The 19057-nt window shown below is 36.2% G+C and overlaps 1 protein-coding gene across 2 annotated transcripts in view; it reads left to right on the forward strand.

The window, feature by feature from the left end:
* The window catches only part of LOC145686365 (methionine aminopeptidase 1D, mitochondrial), a 72048-nt gene that overhangs the window by 24512 nt on the left and 28479 nt on the right, over positions 1 to 19057 (forward strand). For both annotated transcript variants that reach the window (XM_081759628.1, XM_081759629.1), the window contains exon 5: positions 14963 to 15113. In XM_081759628.1, the coding sequence (XP_081615754.1) occupies positions 14963 to 15113 (151 nt within the window). The remainder of the gene's footprint in view (positions 1 to 14962; positions 15114 to 19057) is intronic.

Raw genomic sequence — 19057 nt, forward strand, 5'->3', positions numbered from 1 at the left:
GTTTTCCCACCTGCAGCTCCTCCAAAGCTCTGCAAACTACTTTATTGGAAAGGCATTGAAGGAAAAGAAATCTTCAAGGAAATCTTCAACAACCATTTTGAGAACATTCGCTTATTGTATTTCTTCCATCATCACTCATTAATGAATTTAGTTTACCAAAACTCTATAGCCTTATATTCATTCTGTTCATCAGTCCATCAGGAGAAAAAAGCAGTCTCAAGGACTATTTGATGAATTACCATCAATTTTGGCCACGATGTACAGAGTCAATAGTTAAGAGTCGAGTTCCGTGATGAATGTAATATTTAAACCGGAAGCGGTACAAATCAACCATTTCCGGTTTTATCGTTAATCACTGTACAGTAAATATGGTGATAGATAGCGAGAAGCTGTTTCCTGTAATCGATAATATTCATGTAGATAGAATGGTATCCAATTTTGCATCTGTTGAAAATAGTGAGCTTAGGTATTTAGGGATCATTTTCCGCTTTAGAAAATGTGTGCTTGGTAAAGAATGTAGAGAATTAGCTGAGTGAAACGGGAAACAAATGAGAAAGTGTTAGAAATAGTAGGAAAGAAAAGAACAATTTTAGGTGTAATAGAAACGAGGAAGAGAAACTGTTTGGAACATTATCTTGAGAGGAACTGCGTCATGAAGAACGTGCTAGTATATATGGTGGCAGAAGAAACAGGGAGCGGCGAAAGAGGCTACAGTTGATAGATTGTATTAAAACACGAGTCAAGTAGTGTGGGTTTGATTACGTGACCTGTTATGAGTCAAGTAGTGTAGGTTTGATGCATATGCATTGTTTAAGCCTAGCTGTGACTTATTATATCTATTGATATATGCTGAATTTTGACAACACCGAGGTGAAGGTTGACTAGTCATATAACTTCAAACATGGATAGGACATGTCGCTTACCGTAGAATATTTAGTTTTCCTTGCCTGTGTGAATATGTTCGAAAAATGTATCGTTTTCGTCGCTCATACGTAGCAGCAATGTAAAGCAGATGTAAATCATCGATTTCTTTGGTTCTTGGTCAAGTCATTCATCTTTTCACCTTTTCTAGTTTCTCAAAATGCCATACTACGATCGAATGATCAACGCCTAGTTTCTTTGCAACTTCTCGTGTTGTTGTTTTCCGCAGAACTGCTTCGGGGATCAGCTTCAATTCGTAGTGTTCAACAACCGAACGACGTTAGTGATCTTCCTTGTCCTTCAAGAGTAAGTCACTACGACAGAATTTTTAGAGCCAACCTTCTACTGTATGTTCACTTACATTCTCATAATTTATATCTCACTTTCATTAATGTTTCAATTTGTATTGGGTCCTCTGCGACCGAATTTAAATAGTTATGCTGCATTAGAGTTTGGAAAATTATATAATATTTTGGCTTTCTATCGTCTCAGGCATGAAAATAGATGAATACACAGATATATTTCCTATGACATATATTTCTACAATCTGCTAAACATAAGCTTTCAGACAATATTAATAAGGGATACAACCAGTATATTTTATTAGAGATTAGGGATTAGATTTCTGAGCTGTCGGCATCTAAGGCCATTTAGCCCGTCACGTGTGAGGGTGAGGTCCCTCGGCGAGCACACTATCCGAGGAAAGGGAAGGAAGGAAGCGGCCTGAGACCTGTATGTTAGGCATCATCCCAGCATTTCCCTAGTGTGAATGAGGGAAACTCAGGAAAATCTCACTGAAAATGGCTGGCCTGAAAAAGCTGTTACACTTTTTCGACCGAGTGTCCCCACCGGGAATCGAACCCGGAATCGCTCGCACCAAAGACGAGAGTGTTAGCAACTACGCCACAAGGGGCTAAAGCATACTTTATTATCATTAATATGTGTCAAAATTAAAAGTTCCCGAATTCCAGGGACGGCACTAAGGGTGGGCGACCGCCCACCCGATGAATGGCCTTGCCCACCCCAACAGAAGTAGAATAATAAAGGTGACATCCTGTACTTCAAAAGCAATAGGTATTACTATTGATTGTAATGTAATAGGTTCTAGGACCCCGTTCAACTCTGCAATGAACAATGATTTTATTTACAAACATAATTCCAGATACAGCTGAACTCCAATTTACACTGGAATAAGCAGTCTTCATCCTAAAAGTGGACATTTCCTCTCATTTGGGAAAATTGAACCACTTGCAGTCATGGATGTGATGTCGATAGTAGAGAGGTGGAAATGAAACTTCTCTTGAAAGTTTTGAAACGTTATGAGGAGGAAAAGCAATGCAAAATTACCTCCGTTTCTCAGTTTACTGAAGTGATGGACCGTTTCAAAGTTGCTTTTCATGAAATTCACAAAGTAGCCGTAATTGCTGTCGCCATTCCTGTTATCTAGTTCACCATGTGAACGTTCTTTTTCGTGTCTTAGACGGGTTAAAACATATCTAAGAAATCGAATGGCAAACTGTAGCCTAAGCGATCTTTGTTTCCTTTCAGTAGAAAGAAAACTTGTAATGACTATTGCTGTAGAGAATGTGGTAAAATTATTCGATGTTGAACATAATAATCAACGCAATGTAGCTACTCCATTAAAGTGCAGGTATAAAAGTTTATTGTGAGCTTGTTCGTACCATGTGATCAGCCCTTCATTGTTTAAAATGCATTGTTGTTTCTGTGGATCATGATGAAGTTTAGTTAATTGCTATTTACTTCTTTATCCAATTTATAATTGTTTTATTTTTTTCTTCAAATTGAATTTCAGTTTCAGAGATTTCTGTAAGGTATGATCAAACAATTATGCTGTCGAATTTCCCTATTCTTTTAGTAACATAGATCTTTGCTGTTGCATATAGAGATTACGTCAAAAAATCTAATGTGCACAAATTAAGGATATACGAGAGAAAATGTAAATGATTTATATTTTTTGTCTCTTGCTTTTTTGTAAAAAATGCTTCAAAGATAAAAATGTTTGCAATAGCCTATTTTATTCTTGTTTTACTTTACTTACTTATTGTGTATTTTATGATATTAACGAAAGGTAATTATCTGTTAGTCTGAGTTCTTTGAACCTTCTTTATTTCTATGCATTCATGTGCATTCTTGGAGGGAGAGAAGGTAAAGCTGTCTTGAACTTCATCGACTACACAGTACACACCGTTATTATGGTTAAAAAACTGGAAGTAGAGGTAGTGTATCTGCTACGCGGAATTCGGTAGGTCGAGCATATAGCCACGAACTCTCGCAGCCCACACTAAGTCCTGCATTCCTTCAGTCCCACCAGGTGAATGCCGGAATTGTACCTTCTATAAGGCCAAGACAGCTGTTTTCCACATCCTTGTCCCTCCCCTATTTCGGTCTGAGCCTTAGCTAACTAAAGAGTTTAAAGATTGAAACTTATTTATTGTCCAAAAAAAATGTCTACGTTGCCCAGTTCTTATTTTCATTGTCCGCCCACCCCATCAAACTTTTCTGGCGCCGTCCCTGCCGAATTCCTACATTAATTTTGTGCAACGCAAGCAAATAGGACACGGGGATATCCTACAGTCCATCAGCATATTGTATCCAGATAGCTTCTAAGCAAATTGCTCTTCATTTTGCGCATATCATGCTGGGTTCAGAAACGAGCCGCCACTGGTCCTATTAATAAATTATTCCACAAAGACTGCTGTTTGCGTTATTTCCAAAAGTCAAGTACAGTAGACTCTGCACTATCCGTCCTAGTTAAGAGACAGAAAAAGAAAGAAAGAGAGAAAACTTCATAATAAAATGAGAAATGTTTTGTAAACGATCTACTAAACTTATAACGCTTTCATAAAAATGCGACTGTGCCAAGAAGAAACAGTCATTGGTCAAGGACATTTTCAAAAACTAGAAACTATATATTTTGACACTTTTAGGCCTAGTTAATTTTTGATCGTGATGCGCTACGGCAGTACGCCAGTGTAAAAGTTGAGAACTCTTGATTTACATTTTTTTTTATCATGTTTCCTACAACTAAATTAGACATTATTAAACTTATTTTAAGATGTGTACACTACTTTTATTCTTTTTGACTTCCTTTTCGTGTAATATCGTTTAAACTTATGTTACAATATTAACAAATATTTATAAATTGTCTGTACTAAGCATTCATGTAATATTAATAAGACGGAATGTGATGTAAAAAGTGTGTTTTTAATGGTATGTGTGGAGCAACAATCATAGTACTAATCATAGTCTTCAATGTACTCGGCATTTTTGTTATCCGGCTTGCCCTTCTGCAACATCAGACCGGATAGTCGGTAATCTACTGTATATACATTTACGACACACGAGATGGAAATTCTCGAAGGGGAAACGAAAAAGGCTTGCCTAGAATCGATTTAAGACGAGAGAGAAGTGTTTGGGAATTTAGGCGAGACTTTTACGAAATAAAAAGACGAGACAATAAAACCTTTTTCTCATCTCGTTTCGTTTCGTGGGTAACACTAATTATGGAAATTTTAAGAAAGTAATTGTCATCCTCTTCTGCTACTGCCCCGTCGAATCTCCAAAAATCCTTTCCTGGGTACAAAATTCAAGTTTCTAGCTTAAGCTGGTTGGCCTGAACGTTGAGCAGTCAGTGAGACACTCACTCAGTCAGGACTTTTTTTCAAATATAGAGATATATGAATACAGTCGTTACTAAAGAGGAAGGGACGTCCCCCGGGCGTTTGGAACGTGCCCTTCGCGCACCTGACATGCCTAAGTTAGTTACCGTACATCGTTGCAATTATCGTTTATCTGTTATTTATTGGTAGTCTGCAAAGTATTCCTTACATTAATATGCCCTTGTCCGTGATAGTCATTGCGTATTTACAAGTATTATGTGCATTACTGTCAGAAGATATCAAAAAACAATAGATAAAATCTTCTACTTAACAGTTCATATATTTCATTTACAGTACATAAATGAATAATAATAATAATAATAATAATAATAATAATAATAATAATAATAATAATAATAATAATAATAATAATAATAATACTATTCCAGCATAAAAGTTATCAATTGCATCATATTGCCAACAAGCGACGCATATTTTAAGTTCATAAAAATTAGTTTCTCACGATTTTCTCGGAAACTACGCATGATAACTTATCTTAATTATGCCATTTTGTTTATCTTGGTGTGATATATGTCTTATCTCTGGACAATATCACAGAAAAACAAAAGTTAAATATTAGGAGTACATCGTGCTTTTGGGCTACGTCTCATTAACCATTAAGAGATTGAGTAGTGTATTCTTTAGGATATAAGTTTCAGCTTAACTTGCATCATACATTCTTAGTATTATAAAAAGGAAAATAATTTTTTTCGAATTCTGAAATTTGTCAGAAATCCGGAATTTTCCCGATTTTACTTTCTGGATTTTTCAATCAAGACGAGTTGATTTTTTTTTTTTTTTTTTTTTTTTTTTTTTTAATAGACCCAAATGATGATTATGTTCAAAAACTAGTTTAAAACATTTCGAACATTTACACACTTCATCCATTTTATGAATAGAAAGTGGGAAATTAAAATATTTTAGAAATTTCTCCCTCACTCCATTTAGAAGCAGAATTTTCGAAAACGCTAGAGCACGTAAATAAGGAGTTGATATGACGAGTTTCATCTCGTTGACATGAGAAGCTCTTGAAATATTTAATATTTGGCGTATATGATAACTCTGCCAAATAGAAACTTGCCAAGTCAAGTGCTATGGTTGAAAGCTCATTTCAAACGATTAAATAGTTTTCTCATGCCAAAATCTGTCATTTTTATATATTGACAAAAGAAATATAGAAATTGTCCTCTTAAAAATGGAATTTTCGGATATGCTGGCTGCTCTTTATGTTACCCTAGCAGCACAGGCACAAGTGCTGCAAAAGTCTGGTGAGAGAGAAACTTAAAAAATCTTTCAGCCTTCCCTCTTTCCCCAGGAGTACGTTCTGGATCAATCCCTGGTAGAGTACAAGCAGAAGTCGAGGTGATGCGGCAATCGGCATAAATTAACAAAAGTAGCTGAAATGTAGAAGATTCGAACTCCCGACTCCCGGAATCACTAGCATGAAGTTCTAACATGCACGGCTATCGAGCTGTTGTTGTATTTGTACAAGGTACTTACTACTTCTGTAGTTTTTCTCCCTTATAAATCTTCACGCACCCGCGCGTAGTAATGGAACAGCACCACTACTGCTGTCAACAACCATCTTCGAAACGTAAGTAGTATTATATTACTGTTTTTTCTTTTTTTAATTTTCTGTGTTCCATTGTTTCTTTTTTTTTCAGCTTACAACAGAGCAGTTGATCGTGCTGTACTGCAATTAATGTATTTCTCTTTACCTACTATGCTGTACCCCACTTCTTTACTGTTGTACGTACAATACCACTATATAAAAGAAAAAGTCACATATCCTGTAAATGACGTTTTGTCAAAAGTACCTCCGTTTCCTTTGTATATTCCAAAAGTTTGAAGGTAGTAAAAGCGTAAAATAATTAAATTAGAAGCAAAAGATTTAAATATGGGTCTAATTTTCTTCCTCGCTGTTACGAGGGAATTTCGTAGAGGGAAAACTGATACTTCTCAGCACTGATTCTTGGAATTTCGTTTCGAAGAGCAATTATAAGTAAGTAACCATGCCGAACTAGACCATTGGCACCTGTAGGAATGGTCAAGACAAAATGAGAATTAAGGCCTTCTTGAGTCGTCTTGTGTCGATTTCCCAGACAAAAAAAAAAAAAATAAAAATAAAAATAAATAAATAAATAAAAATAAAGTTAATAAAATAAAATAAAATAAAATAAATAAATAAAAATAAAGTTAATAAAATAAAATAAAATAAAATAAAAATAAAAAAATAAAACGTGTTAAAATATAGAATAAAATACTTTTAGTTTTGCAACATTCTGATCAACATGCAGCAGTGTCATCTTTTCTTTTATTATGGAAGCAACGGACAATCGAACAAAATGGTCGATGAACAAACAATTGACAGGAAAAATATTTTATCATCTTTTTCAGCTGCCCAACTTTAAGATCACTTTTTTTTTTTTTTTTTTTTTTTTTTTTTTTTTTTTTTTTTAAAGTATTTTGTAAACTTTTGATGTTTGGGTGCTCAACAGTCGCGCCTCAATTTAATCCTGTAACTTCTCTACGTAATTATTTGTATTTAGTTCTAGAAAATACCACTTAGTGAAATATTTTGGAATGTCGGTATGTTCTCTTTTCTGAAAGGATATGTTTTCAATTCAATTATAATTTCATTGTAACAAATTAAGCAAGTAACAAGACAATGTCAAAACAGATTAATTTAGTAAGTAGTATTTTGTATTCTCCAGAAAATTAAACACAGAAATTATAATATTATTATTTTATTTCTGAACTATTTTTTTAAAAAAAGGATGTGACTCTCAGGCACCTAAGGTACAATTTAACACAAATCGTTGTTACAAAAACGATAATGTAAGATAGTTTCATACAAATAAGATCGGTGCGAGAACGCATGTTATGTCGCAAATAGGTGTCTCTTGCTTTTGCGCTTCCGTATACCAATACATGTGGTGTATTGGCGTATACTCACTTTTTGTCAACAATTAATTGCCTCGTGGTTGTGCGGATAACATGCAACCCAGGTTCGATTCCCGGTAATAGCTCGTGTTGTTCGTATTCGGCATCAAGCTGTAGTTCCACGCATTATATAACTTCGGTTCTAAAAACGTTAAATTCCAAACCAACCAACGAACCGATTTTAACACGTTAGTAGCCCATATAAACGAAATATCAAGCAAATATACGAGGTGTGGCAATAAAATAACGAGACTGCCCACCTCCTGTCGCTCAGGATCGTGGGGGGAGGTAGCTATTGATGTGTTGTTGATCTTGAACCTTCATAAGCAGCCACTGTTTGTTCCATGATTCTGAAAGCTTTTCTTTTCTTTACAGGCTTGCATGAAGAGGACAGTTGTTCTGTAGTAGTGCCGGAATCATTGTGAACAGTAAGTTGAGCAGCGCATTAACATCAAATTTCTGATGAAATTTAAAAGAACACCGACGGAATGCTGTGCAATGGTAAAAGAGATGTATGGTGATAATGCTATGTCACGTTCGCGAGTTTTCGAGTGGCACAAACGATTTTCAGAAGGTAGGGAGGAGGTTGAAGATGATGAACGATCCGGCCGCCCTTTGAGTTCAAGAACGGACGAAAATGTTCAAAAAATTAATGAACTTGTGCGGAAAGACAGACGTCTGAGTATTCGGATGATCACAGACATGACGAACATTAACAAAGAGACAGTAAGACAAATTTTGCATGACAATTTAAACATGACAAAAGTTTGTATGTACAAAAATTGTCCCGAAAAAACCTCTCTCAGGAACAAAAAGGCATTTGAAAGACCACATGCTGTGACGTCATGGAACGACTCAAAGCAGAGCTAGACTTGCTAACACGTGTCATCACATGTGATGAAACATGGATGAAACATGACCCCGAGACTAAGCGTCAATCCATGCACTGGAAGACTCCCACATCGCCAAGAATGAAAAATGCACGAATGAGCAGGTTAAAAGTGAAGGCAATGCTGATCGTTTTTTTTTTTTCGATATCAGGGGTATCATCATGACTGAATGAGTGCCTCAGGATCAAACGGTGAATCAGACCTACTACAAAGAAGTCCTAATCAAGCTGAGAGAAAGAATAAGGAAGAAGAGACTGGATTTGTAGAAGAACGATGCATGGATCCTCCATCAGGACAATGCGCATGCCCATAATGCGCTTTCTGTGAAGCAGTTTTTAGCAGCCAAGCGCATTCCTGTGCTCTACCATCCTTCGTATTCCCCATTGGCTCCCTGTGATTTTTATCTATTCCCAAAAGTGAAAAGTGCATTGAAGGAAACTCACGTGGAAGAGGTGAAACGAAAAATGACAGAGTTGTTGAACAGGGTGACATCTGATGACCTACAGCATTGCTTTGATCAATGGAAGGCACGTATGCAGCGGTGTATAGATAAGGGAAGGGAGTATATTGAAGGGGATAACAGTCAATTGTAACTTTCTTTGCTGTACATCACATTTATGACACTTGTCTCGTTATTTAATTGCCACACCTCGTATATTCTACAGTGTTCTTCAGTAGACCCAGTGTTCTTCAGTAGAATGGTGCAAAAACCGTAATATATATATCTTTACCAATATGTTCTTACGGCGAACTCATGCTGATTCAGTATTTTGTATTAAAATTATAATTCACTTCTATTTAACCATCAGCTTTATCCAAGAGAAAGTAGGATTCGCCGTGTAAGGCTTATCAAAAGTTCCTTACTTTGGCTGTTGGACGTGTTTTCGACTATACACATTTCTTAGCATATGTGTGTTCAGGCTGGATCGAAGTTGCAAAGATCAATATACAATAGAGATCCTTTTATTTCGAATTATAGTAGGAGCCTTCTACTTATGCTTTTTTTTTTTAAATAATGGTAAATGTTTTACTTCTGAATACCAAACTAAAACAACACACTGAGCAAGGTTATGTGATAAGAATAAATCACGTAATCAGTATAAAAACACAATCACGTAATAATTTCAACACACTAGCTGTGTCTTCATCAGACTTCCACTCCGTCTGGCTGCTTGGAATTTGGTCATCTCTTGTGTACCTTCCGGAGATCAACTTTTAATTAGGCTTCGCCTCTTCATTAAAAAATAACATTTGTATTTTTCCACTTTCACTTGTGCAGCTGCGTACTTGTCCAATTAAGAGTATACGGTTTTGCTGGATAAGTTATTGTCCTTTTATTATCCTTGTTTATGTACTCATATTGTCCTTTTATTATCCTTGTTTATGTACTCATAATGTTCTTTTATTATCCTTGTTTATGTACTCATATTAATTTGTTTTCGTTCTTTCTTCTTTTTCCTTTCTTTCTCTTTAAGTAAAATCCTCTCCCATTCTTTATTTATCACAAACCTTCCATTGTTATTCATCACCGTGTCTCCGGCCTTCATGATTTCCTTGACTTTTTTTTCCATTTTCTCACCAATGTACTGTTCTCTGTTTCTATGACCTCTGCTCCTTCCCAGGTTTGTCTCTTTCTGATGCTTATATATTGCGTTGTTGTCCATGCTCAATCTTACGGCATCCTTGTGCTGCTTTATCCTTTCTTCAATCTTTTTTTTCTTTTGGGGCCGCGGTAGCTCAATGGTAGAGCGTTCATGTCTGGTGCTTGGATTCCCTGGTTCGATCCCAACTTGCGCCAAGTGAACTTTGTGTGAACAAACACCGTGTGCATGGGTTTTTTCAGGGTTCTCTCGTTTCCTCCTACTTTCTTCATTCCACCATTTCATTCATTATTTCATCACCGTTTCCTTTAGCCTGGCCGGCATAACCGTGGGACGTAAAACTCAAAGATTTCATTTCATTTAATTTCTACTTATTCTTTTTGGTTTCTCCTATAAATTTCGTTACACTCCGCTCATCCTACTTTATCTGTTACCCCCTTTGATTTTTGTGTACCATTGCTTTCCTCTTGGTTTTTGTGACTACTTCAGTTATTCTGCTTCCTTCTTTCGTGTATATCGTAATTCCTGGTTTTCGAAGTATCCTCTTTATCTCCTCTGTTTCTTTACCAAGGCTCCTTATACCAAATCAAGTTTTTTTTTTTGTTTTTGTCTCCTTCTTCTTCCGTCCTCTCTCTTGCTACGTTTCATACTCTACCCTATTCATTGTATTCGTTTCGCCTCAGTAGTGTTCAGAAATTCTTTAAATCTCTTTTTTTCTGTTCTTCATCTGTGTTTAAATCTCCTGTTCTTTCCTCCATACTTTTTTTTTTTTTTAATGAAATTCTTCGTACCCTCATTCATCACTTCTTTTGTGGCAATACATACTCGGTATTCACTCTTTTCTGAACTAGGATGTAATAAGTTCTCCTTCAATCGACCTTTTTATTTTGATATCTAGGTAATTTATCTCCGTGTCTACTTCTATCTCATTTTCTAGTCTGATGCCTTTCTGTTTATCTTCCACGTCTCTTACGAATTTCTCCACCTGCCTGTTTGTTCCCATCCATATTCCTAAACATTCATCTACAGAACGGCAAAAAGAAGCAGTCTTTCCCCTCTTCTTTGTATTGTCTACTTTTCCCTGTCTAGTATATCTGAGAGTACTGGACTCAAACAAGATTCTATATTGAGTCCTTCCTTTATTTCTACAATCCTGTCTCTGATTATACAGTATCCATTCTCCCACAATGCCTCTCATCCTTGCCAAAGTCTATTTGCTCCACACAAGAATTAAGAGCTAGCAAGTATTGCCAAGATTTCATTAGCAAACGTTTACTAACAAGTTTTGTAGTACTTAAAATAACCTATAATAGATGTAATGTAGTAACCATTTTTCTTTCATACGAAATACTGAATAACTGTTCGAAATACTGATTAAGTAGTTGTTTCACATTTTCCCATATTGCTTTCTGTTAAACAAGAAATACATTAGAGACACACACACACACACAAAAAAAGAAATAGTAGAAAGAAATGTTTTTATTTATTATTTATTTATTTATTTATTTATTTATTTATTTATTTTAGTTTAACGCCCTTTGGACGATTATGCCCTTTGGACTAAAGGAGACAGATAATTAGTGAAAGTAAATAATTGTAAAACTTTTTTTTTTTTGTGTGTGTGTGTGCTCTCTCACCGAAAACCAAACTCGGGACCTCTGCACATTAGAAACAAAAGGGGGATTTATCGTTTGGCTTAATGTATGTGATTTAATTTCCTATATTACGTGTCTATGATTCATTCATAAGTTGATTTTTTTAATAAACTCATACGTAATATACGAATGTTTTTCGCAGTAAGATGCAAATTAGTTCCTTAATGTTTTCCATTGTTAATGTTTTCCAATGCTTAAATATTTTTTGGTTGATATAGTTCAAACTCATGTAAAGTGAGCATCTCCACGCTTGTCCGTGACACTAACCACCAGATTACGAAAGCATGACTTCGAAAGTATCTGTTGGAGTATGGCTCCGTCTTTGTATCTTACGTTCTTGATGACCCTATTCCCTACAGGCTTAAATCATTCCGTATCACCCAGTATGCTAGAGTTTGACTTCTATCTATTGATCATATATATATATACGTCCTTAGAGCGCAAAGGTTCCATTTTTTTTTTTCGAAATTCAGTTTTTTATACTTACAGATGTCGCATGATGTGCTCTTTCACATGACGATAAGAAAGCATACGAAATCGTTTTTGTTTACAAGAAATAATGATTGAAATGTTGGCCTATGTATGTCCATTATTTTTGCTCTCCTGTAAAATTTCGAAAATTGGACATAGAACCTCTGCGCTGTAAGGACGCGACTGTTATGAGTGTATATGTGTAATTATATCTCAATTACATATTTATCTGGCGGTAACATGTAGATTGTCTATTGCTCTTTTAAGACTACGTATGTTACTCTATGGCAGAATGGAGGGAAAATAAATTTCCTTGTAAGTACAGTTTCGAGGGACGAAAGGGTCTAGGTTCATTTTTTTCGAACTTAGTCTCTGGAAAGCAGCACTACTGATATATAAAAACTACATTTTTTGTTCTACGTTCCACTAAAATTGAATTTTTCTTTGGAATGGCTCTTCTACTAAGCACTTTTCCATATCACATTTATCATATTGATGAATGGTGCCAATTACGGATTAAACAAAGTAATGCGCATTTCCTCGTAAATACTTTGTTTCTGTCACAAGTATTTTTACGGCTTTCATTAATAGTTTTGTTATTCATACTTTAAGCATAAGTCACAGACAATTCGCTTGTAGCTTTTGGTTTTGTGTATTTTTCGGGACAATATGTAAGGAAAACGTTTTGTAACTTCTAGAAATGAAATCGGAATTAATTAGAGCTTTATAAAGATCATTCGAAAAACTCTTACTATTTGACGTGGAATTCATGAATATATGAAGAAGGTTTTAAATCCTTGCAACATCTAAATTGCTTGTCTCTGCAGATTTATTTTGTAGTTGGTATATGGTATATGAGAAAATAACATTTTTTCGCGGAAACCACAGTTTCACACACTTTACTAAACAATACAGAACCATCCACTTAAAACACACTATACCCTAACTCATTTACAAATTCTTCCATATTGTATTTCCTAGAAGGGCCTACTTTTGGCATCTTGAAACACTGAAAAATTCACTAGTAGCACTTATGCATTACTCCAGGGACTCACGGTGACTAGTACCTGTCTGAATCTTCCAAATTAAGCATCTTTAATAGTCTTTATAGCTTAAAATTTCAAGGACTGGAAACACTCCTGGTTCTCCTTGTACTTGCCACATTCCACTAGTATCAGACACTGTGATTGCTTGTCACTCCACAGCTAAGAGCCAGCCAAGTTTTGTTTGGTGTGCTATTATTCACACCTAAATAAAGCGTAGTAGGGAAAGACAAAATAGAAAAAGAAATTAAATTGATTCTGAACTTTGAGATTGAATTTTTCCTGAAAATATCACGAAAATTTCAAAATACGAAATGTATGGCATTTTGCTATTAATTCTGGATTTCAGTTCTATATTTGTCATTCCTCGAATTTATATTTTGAGAATGATTATTACTTTAAGTATATATTTTAATTAGAAGTTGTCAAGTGCTTACATAGCTTAATAACAATGGAATATTTTATTTTGACTAGTGGTACCATGCACAGTACAAGAGAGCGAGGGATGTTGGTTTCCATTTTTTTTTCGAAGTTAGACATGAGTCACCCCCATATGCTTGGTCCATTTAAATCCCAAGAAATAGACTCTATCTGGAAATACTAGAGAAATCACATGTGGTGATTCATGAAAATCTTACAATTATTAAGACTTTTCTAAGGTGTGGTAAGTTCATCCTGTTCTCCTTGACTGATTTCAGCCCAAAGAGAAGTTCATCGGAATGTTCCAAAGAGACTATACGTCGTATTTAATAATAATAATAATAATAATAATAATAATAATAATAATAATAATAATAATAATAATAATAATAATAATAATAACAACAACAACAACAACAACAACAACAACAACAACAACAACAACAACAACAACAACAACAACAACAACAACAACAACAACAACAACAACAACAACAACAACAACAACAACAACAACAACAACAACAACAACAACTACTACTACTACTACTACTACTACTACTACTACTACTACTACTACTACTACTACTACTACTACTACTACTACTACTACTACTACTACTACTACTACTACTACTACTACTACTACTACTACTACTACTACTACTACTACTACTACTACTACTACTACTACTACTACTACTACTACTACTACTACTACTACTACTACTACTACTACTACTACTACTACTACAACAACTACAACTACTACTACTACTACTACTACTGCTACTACAACAACAACAACAACAACAACAACAACTACAACTACTACTACTACTACTACTACTACTACTACTTCTTCTTCGTCTTCTTCTTCTTCTTCTTGATAATTTTTAGGAGAGTTATTGTATTAAGAACCTTTTAAGATGGGTGAATTCACCTCTTTGTTCCTGACTTATTTCAGTTCAATGTAATGGGATAAATATTGTATACTGCTTCTTGAAAAATTAGAGAATTTTAATAAATCCGGATCTGATTGAGATATCTTATAAGTCATGCCATTTCTTGAATGACCTAACTAAGTATTTTGGAAGCTAAAGAGAATTCTATAAAATAAATAAATAAAAAAATATTTCCGATAATCTGTATTAGTTGTAGGCAGTGGACTCAAATATTGCGGAGATATCAATTATTCAATTCCCTAAAACATCATTTGAATCTTTAATCTTAGTTGACGTTAAGAAAATGTGTTTGATTTTTATTACCTAATAGACATTCTGTACTCTATTATTATGATGCATTAAATTACTCAATTCTTCTGATATTCTTTGCCAGGTGTTCTTAAATGGGTACCACGGTGATTGCTCTGCAACATATATGGTTGGGAATGTAGACGAAATTGGAAAATCACTAGTCAAGGTAACTAAAAAGTGTCGTGATGAAGCTATCAGCATATGTAAACCAGGAGAACTGTTTTGTGAAATAGGTGAGTAATTTTTCTTTCTGCGTTCTTTTTAACAGAAATATTTAATGTCTAATAATGATTGTCGCAGATACTAACAATTTACAGTGACTCTGGGTCAGTATTTACATTATTTTGAAAAGCCGTGGACAATGCTAAAAAGGTGTTAATTACTGTTAGTGATTTGTTTATCTATATTGTGTTCTTTTCAAAATATCATCTTGAAATCTTATAACTTAGTGTCCAAGTTTAAAAATAATCATGAAATTAAAGTTAAGTTATTTATTTATTTTGTAGTAATAGTATTGGCGATGAAAGAAGCAAATCTTTCATTCAGTTTTATATTACATGTATCATCTAGAATCACAAAAATATCAGGAGTATTTTAGTTTGATGGTGATGATGAATAAAATATTGATCATTTCTATTAGTTCCAGTTTCAGTCTATTAGATGCAGCCAAATGAAACGTAAAGTCATAACTAATAAATTTGTAATTGATTGAGATCTGTAGGTGTGTAGTGAAGTGTGATGAGATACACAAAATCTTACTTCCTGACTTCAAGAGCAAGAGTAGCAATGATTTCTATTCCTCCATTTTTGGGGATTTCTTATGTTTGATAGCGTACTGATGGAAAACTTCATTTTCAGTTATAATTATTTAATATGCTATTATGTACTTAAATTAATTGTCGCCCGAGAAATCTGCTGCTGAAAGTCATCGTTCGCTAGTAGAGGCGTATGGAGAGCATGATCTACTAGCAGAGGTTGATGTAGATGATTCAAAGACAACGATTTTAACATGAGTGACAAAGAGCGTCATGGTCAGGCGAAAGTTTGAAGGCGAAGAATTAGGGACATTAGTGCATTCATCTCAAATGCTTAACGAATTGTTTGAAACGATCATTATTGAATCATGGTCTATTAGCAAACGTTTCAAACCTGTGAGAATAATCCATAAACGAGGAAACGGGGTACCACATGAATTGTTAGAAAGAGACGTTGCAAAACGGTTAACGGTTTCTGAATTGCTGCTTCAAAGCCAAAAATGGAAGTCGTTTTAGCATTGTGACTGTCTATGAAAGATGGGTTTGTTATGATATTCGTAAGCGCAGAAAATTATGGGTGCGTCTGCAGACTATCAGATATTGCAAGATATTAGTGGAACCCTGCGAACACAACAGCAGGATATTAGTGGAAAGACGGTCATACTGGGCATTTAATGGGATCAATTCATTGTAGTCTATTATGAGCTTCTGCAACAGGACAAACGGTTAATGCCAAATGCTACCGAACACAATTACTCAATTTGACTCGAGCACTCAAAGAAGAATACCCGCAATATACCAAAGACATGACAACATTATTGTTCTTCATGACAATGCCAGCCAACATATTCCAAACTTAGTGAAGAAAACTTGGAGGCACCTCGATGGAGTGTTATTGTACCCACCGTTTCACTAGACGTCGCTCCATCAAATTATCATTTGTTTTGATCGATGCAATATTAACCTTCTGAATAACATTTCAGATTGAAGATATCAAAAAATGACTCGATCCAAAAAAAATATCGCGGAATTCATGTGTTACCCGTAAAGTGGGAAAAGGTTGTAGCTTCCGAAAAACAATACTTGCAATAAAATGTAATGACCGTTCTTTTGAAATAAAAATAAATTTTTAATTTTTATTGAAAGAAAGAAAAAAAAAGAAAAGAAAAAAGGCGAGAATTAATTCGAGCACCTATTATATGGACAAAAGTACAGGTTTTTCATAAAGTCTGGACGGATTTAATTTGCTTATAATTTTCATAAAAATGCTCATAATGAAATCAAATAAAGTGCAAACGGTAGCGGAAGGATTAAATTTTTAGTTGGCAACACTGTTAGATAAGCGGCAACTCTGAACACGTTGAGAGAGGGAGAGGGAGGGCAAGGGTCAGTTTCTTACCAAATTCCGTCCATTGTTGTTTTCATTGTTGTTTCAATGTTGACTGTTAAAAGTAAGTTGTAAGCTGTATTGGTGTGTGTGTCTTTTAAAGAAATAAATAAATGAAAAACTCCTCTGAGAAGACTATTTTTTTTTTTTTTTACTGTATCAAAGATGGCGTCGGTGAAAGAGAAAGCGCAATGTGTTCTGTGGTACGCAGAGCTAAAATCACCAATTCTGGTGTGTCGAAAGTTCACCAAAGAGTTCAAAAAGCCGGCACCGACTGAGAGTGCAATCCGAAAGTGGCATGCTAAGTTCTTGGAGACAGGAAGCGTCCTGGACCGTCCTCGAAGTGGGAGGCCGCCAACATCGCCTGCAACAGTGAGCAGGGTAAGGGAAAGCATCATCAACAGCCCACAGAAGTCGATTCCTAGACGGTCCATGGAACTCGGAATTCCACAGACAACCGTGTCTAAGATAGCCAAGAAGACGATCAAGGCCAAAGGTTACAAAATCAAGATAGTCCAGGATCTGCATGATAAAGATTTGGACATCCGGTTCAACTTCTGTGACGCCATGCTCAAGCAGTTGGAACATGGCGACGTTCTCCTTTCAGCCATCATGTTCTCAGATGAGGCAACCTTCCATGTCTCCGGGAAGGTTAACCGACACAACTGTCGCGTTTGGGGCACGGAAAACCCAAAGGAATTTGAGACACATGAGAGAGATAGCCCTAAAGTGAACGTTTGGTGCGCTGTGTCCTATGATCATCTGATTGGACCGTTCTTTTTTTGAAGAGGAGACCGTGAATGGAGATTCGTACCTGGATATGTTGCAGAAATACCTCATTCCGAAACTGGAGGCACGTGGAATCCAGAACGACATCGTGTTCCAACAGGGCGGGGCACCCCCTCACTATGCAATCAAGGTGAGACAGTTCCTTGACGAGAAATTCCCTAACCGATGGATTGGCCGCGGTGGCCCGACCGCTTGGCCGCCAAGATCACCCGACCTTACCCCCTGCAACTTCTGGCTTTGGGGTCATGTGAAAACGGAAGTTTATGCAAAGAAGCCAAGTGGTTTGGAGAACTTAAAGGACAAAATCAGGGCGTCTGTGGCTGGCATTTCGGATCAAACACGGCGGAACGCTGTGAGTGGATTCCAGCGCCGCCTACGCGAATGTGTGGACGTAAATGGCGCCCAGTTGGAGGTGTGGCGGTGAATGAACTGAGCTGGTGCAGATTACAGGTAAAAATTTAATCCTTCCACTACCGTTTGCACTTTATTTGATTTCAATATGAGCATTTTTATGTAAATTATAAGCGAATTAAATCCGTCCATACTTTATGAAAACCCTGTAGTTAGATGGCACGTGTAAATGAGGCACGACGGCTCAGCGATAGAGTCCTTATCTCTGGTTCAAAGGGTCCCTGGATTGACCTCGGCCACACGAGTTTGTGTTGCACAGCATCGTATCCATGAGTTTTCTAGTAGTTCTCTCGTCTCCTCTCACACATCATTCCACCAGTTCTTTCGCAATTATTTGGTCTAGGAATTAATTCGTGCGGGTGGACAAGAGATGGCGCAACGAACGGAGCGTCCCACAGTTCCGTGTATCCACACATGTGTTGCAAACCCCTGTCATCGCGTATCGTTCGTAGTATAGGGCAGTGGATTAAAGCGTCAACAACACCAGTTTGTAGTTAAGTGAACATGGCGCAATTTGTGCCTGATAAAGTGTTTTTGCGGGGTGTCCTGCTGCATTACTTTAACATGCAGAAAAGTGCGACTGAAAGTCATCGTATTTTGGTGGAAGTGTATGGTGACCATGCTCTAGCTGAGCGAACGTGTCAGAAGTGGTTTGCACGGTTTAGAAGTGGTGATTTCGGCTTGGCAGACCAAGAGCGAGCTGGACAGCCAAAAAAATTTCAAGACGAAGAATTGACAGCATTGCTCGAGCAGGATTCGTGTCAAACGCAGGGACAACTTGCAGCAGCATTAGGCGTTGATCAAACAACAGTCTCCAAACGCTTGAAAGCCATGG

The sequence above is a fragment of the Thermobia domestica genome, chromosome 5 (genome assembly GCF_964235325.1).
Source record: "Thermobia domestica chromosome 5, izTheDome1.hap1.1, whole genome shotgun sequence".
NCBI classification, from domain to species: Eukaryota; Metazoa; Arthropoda; class Insecta; order Zygentoma; family Lepismatidae; genus Thermobia; species Thermobia domestica.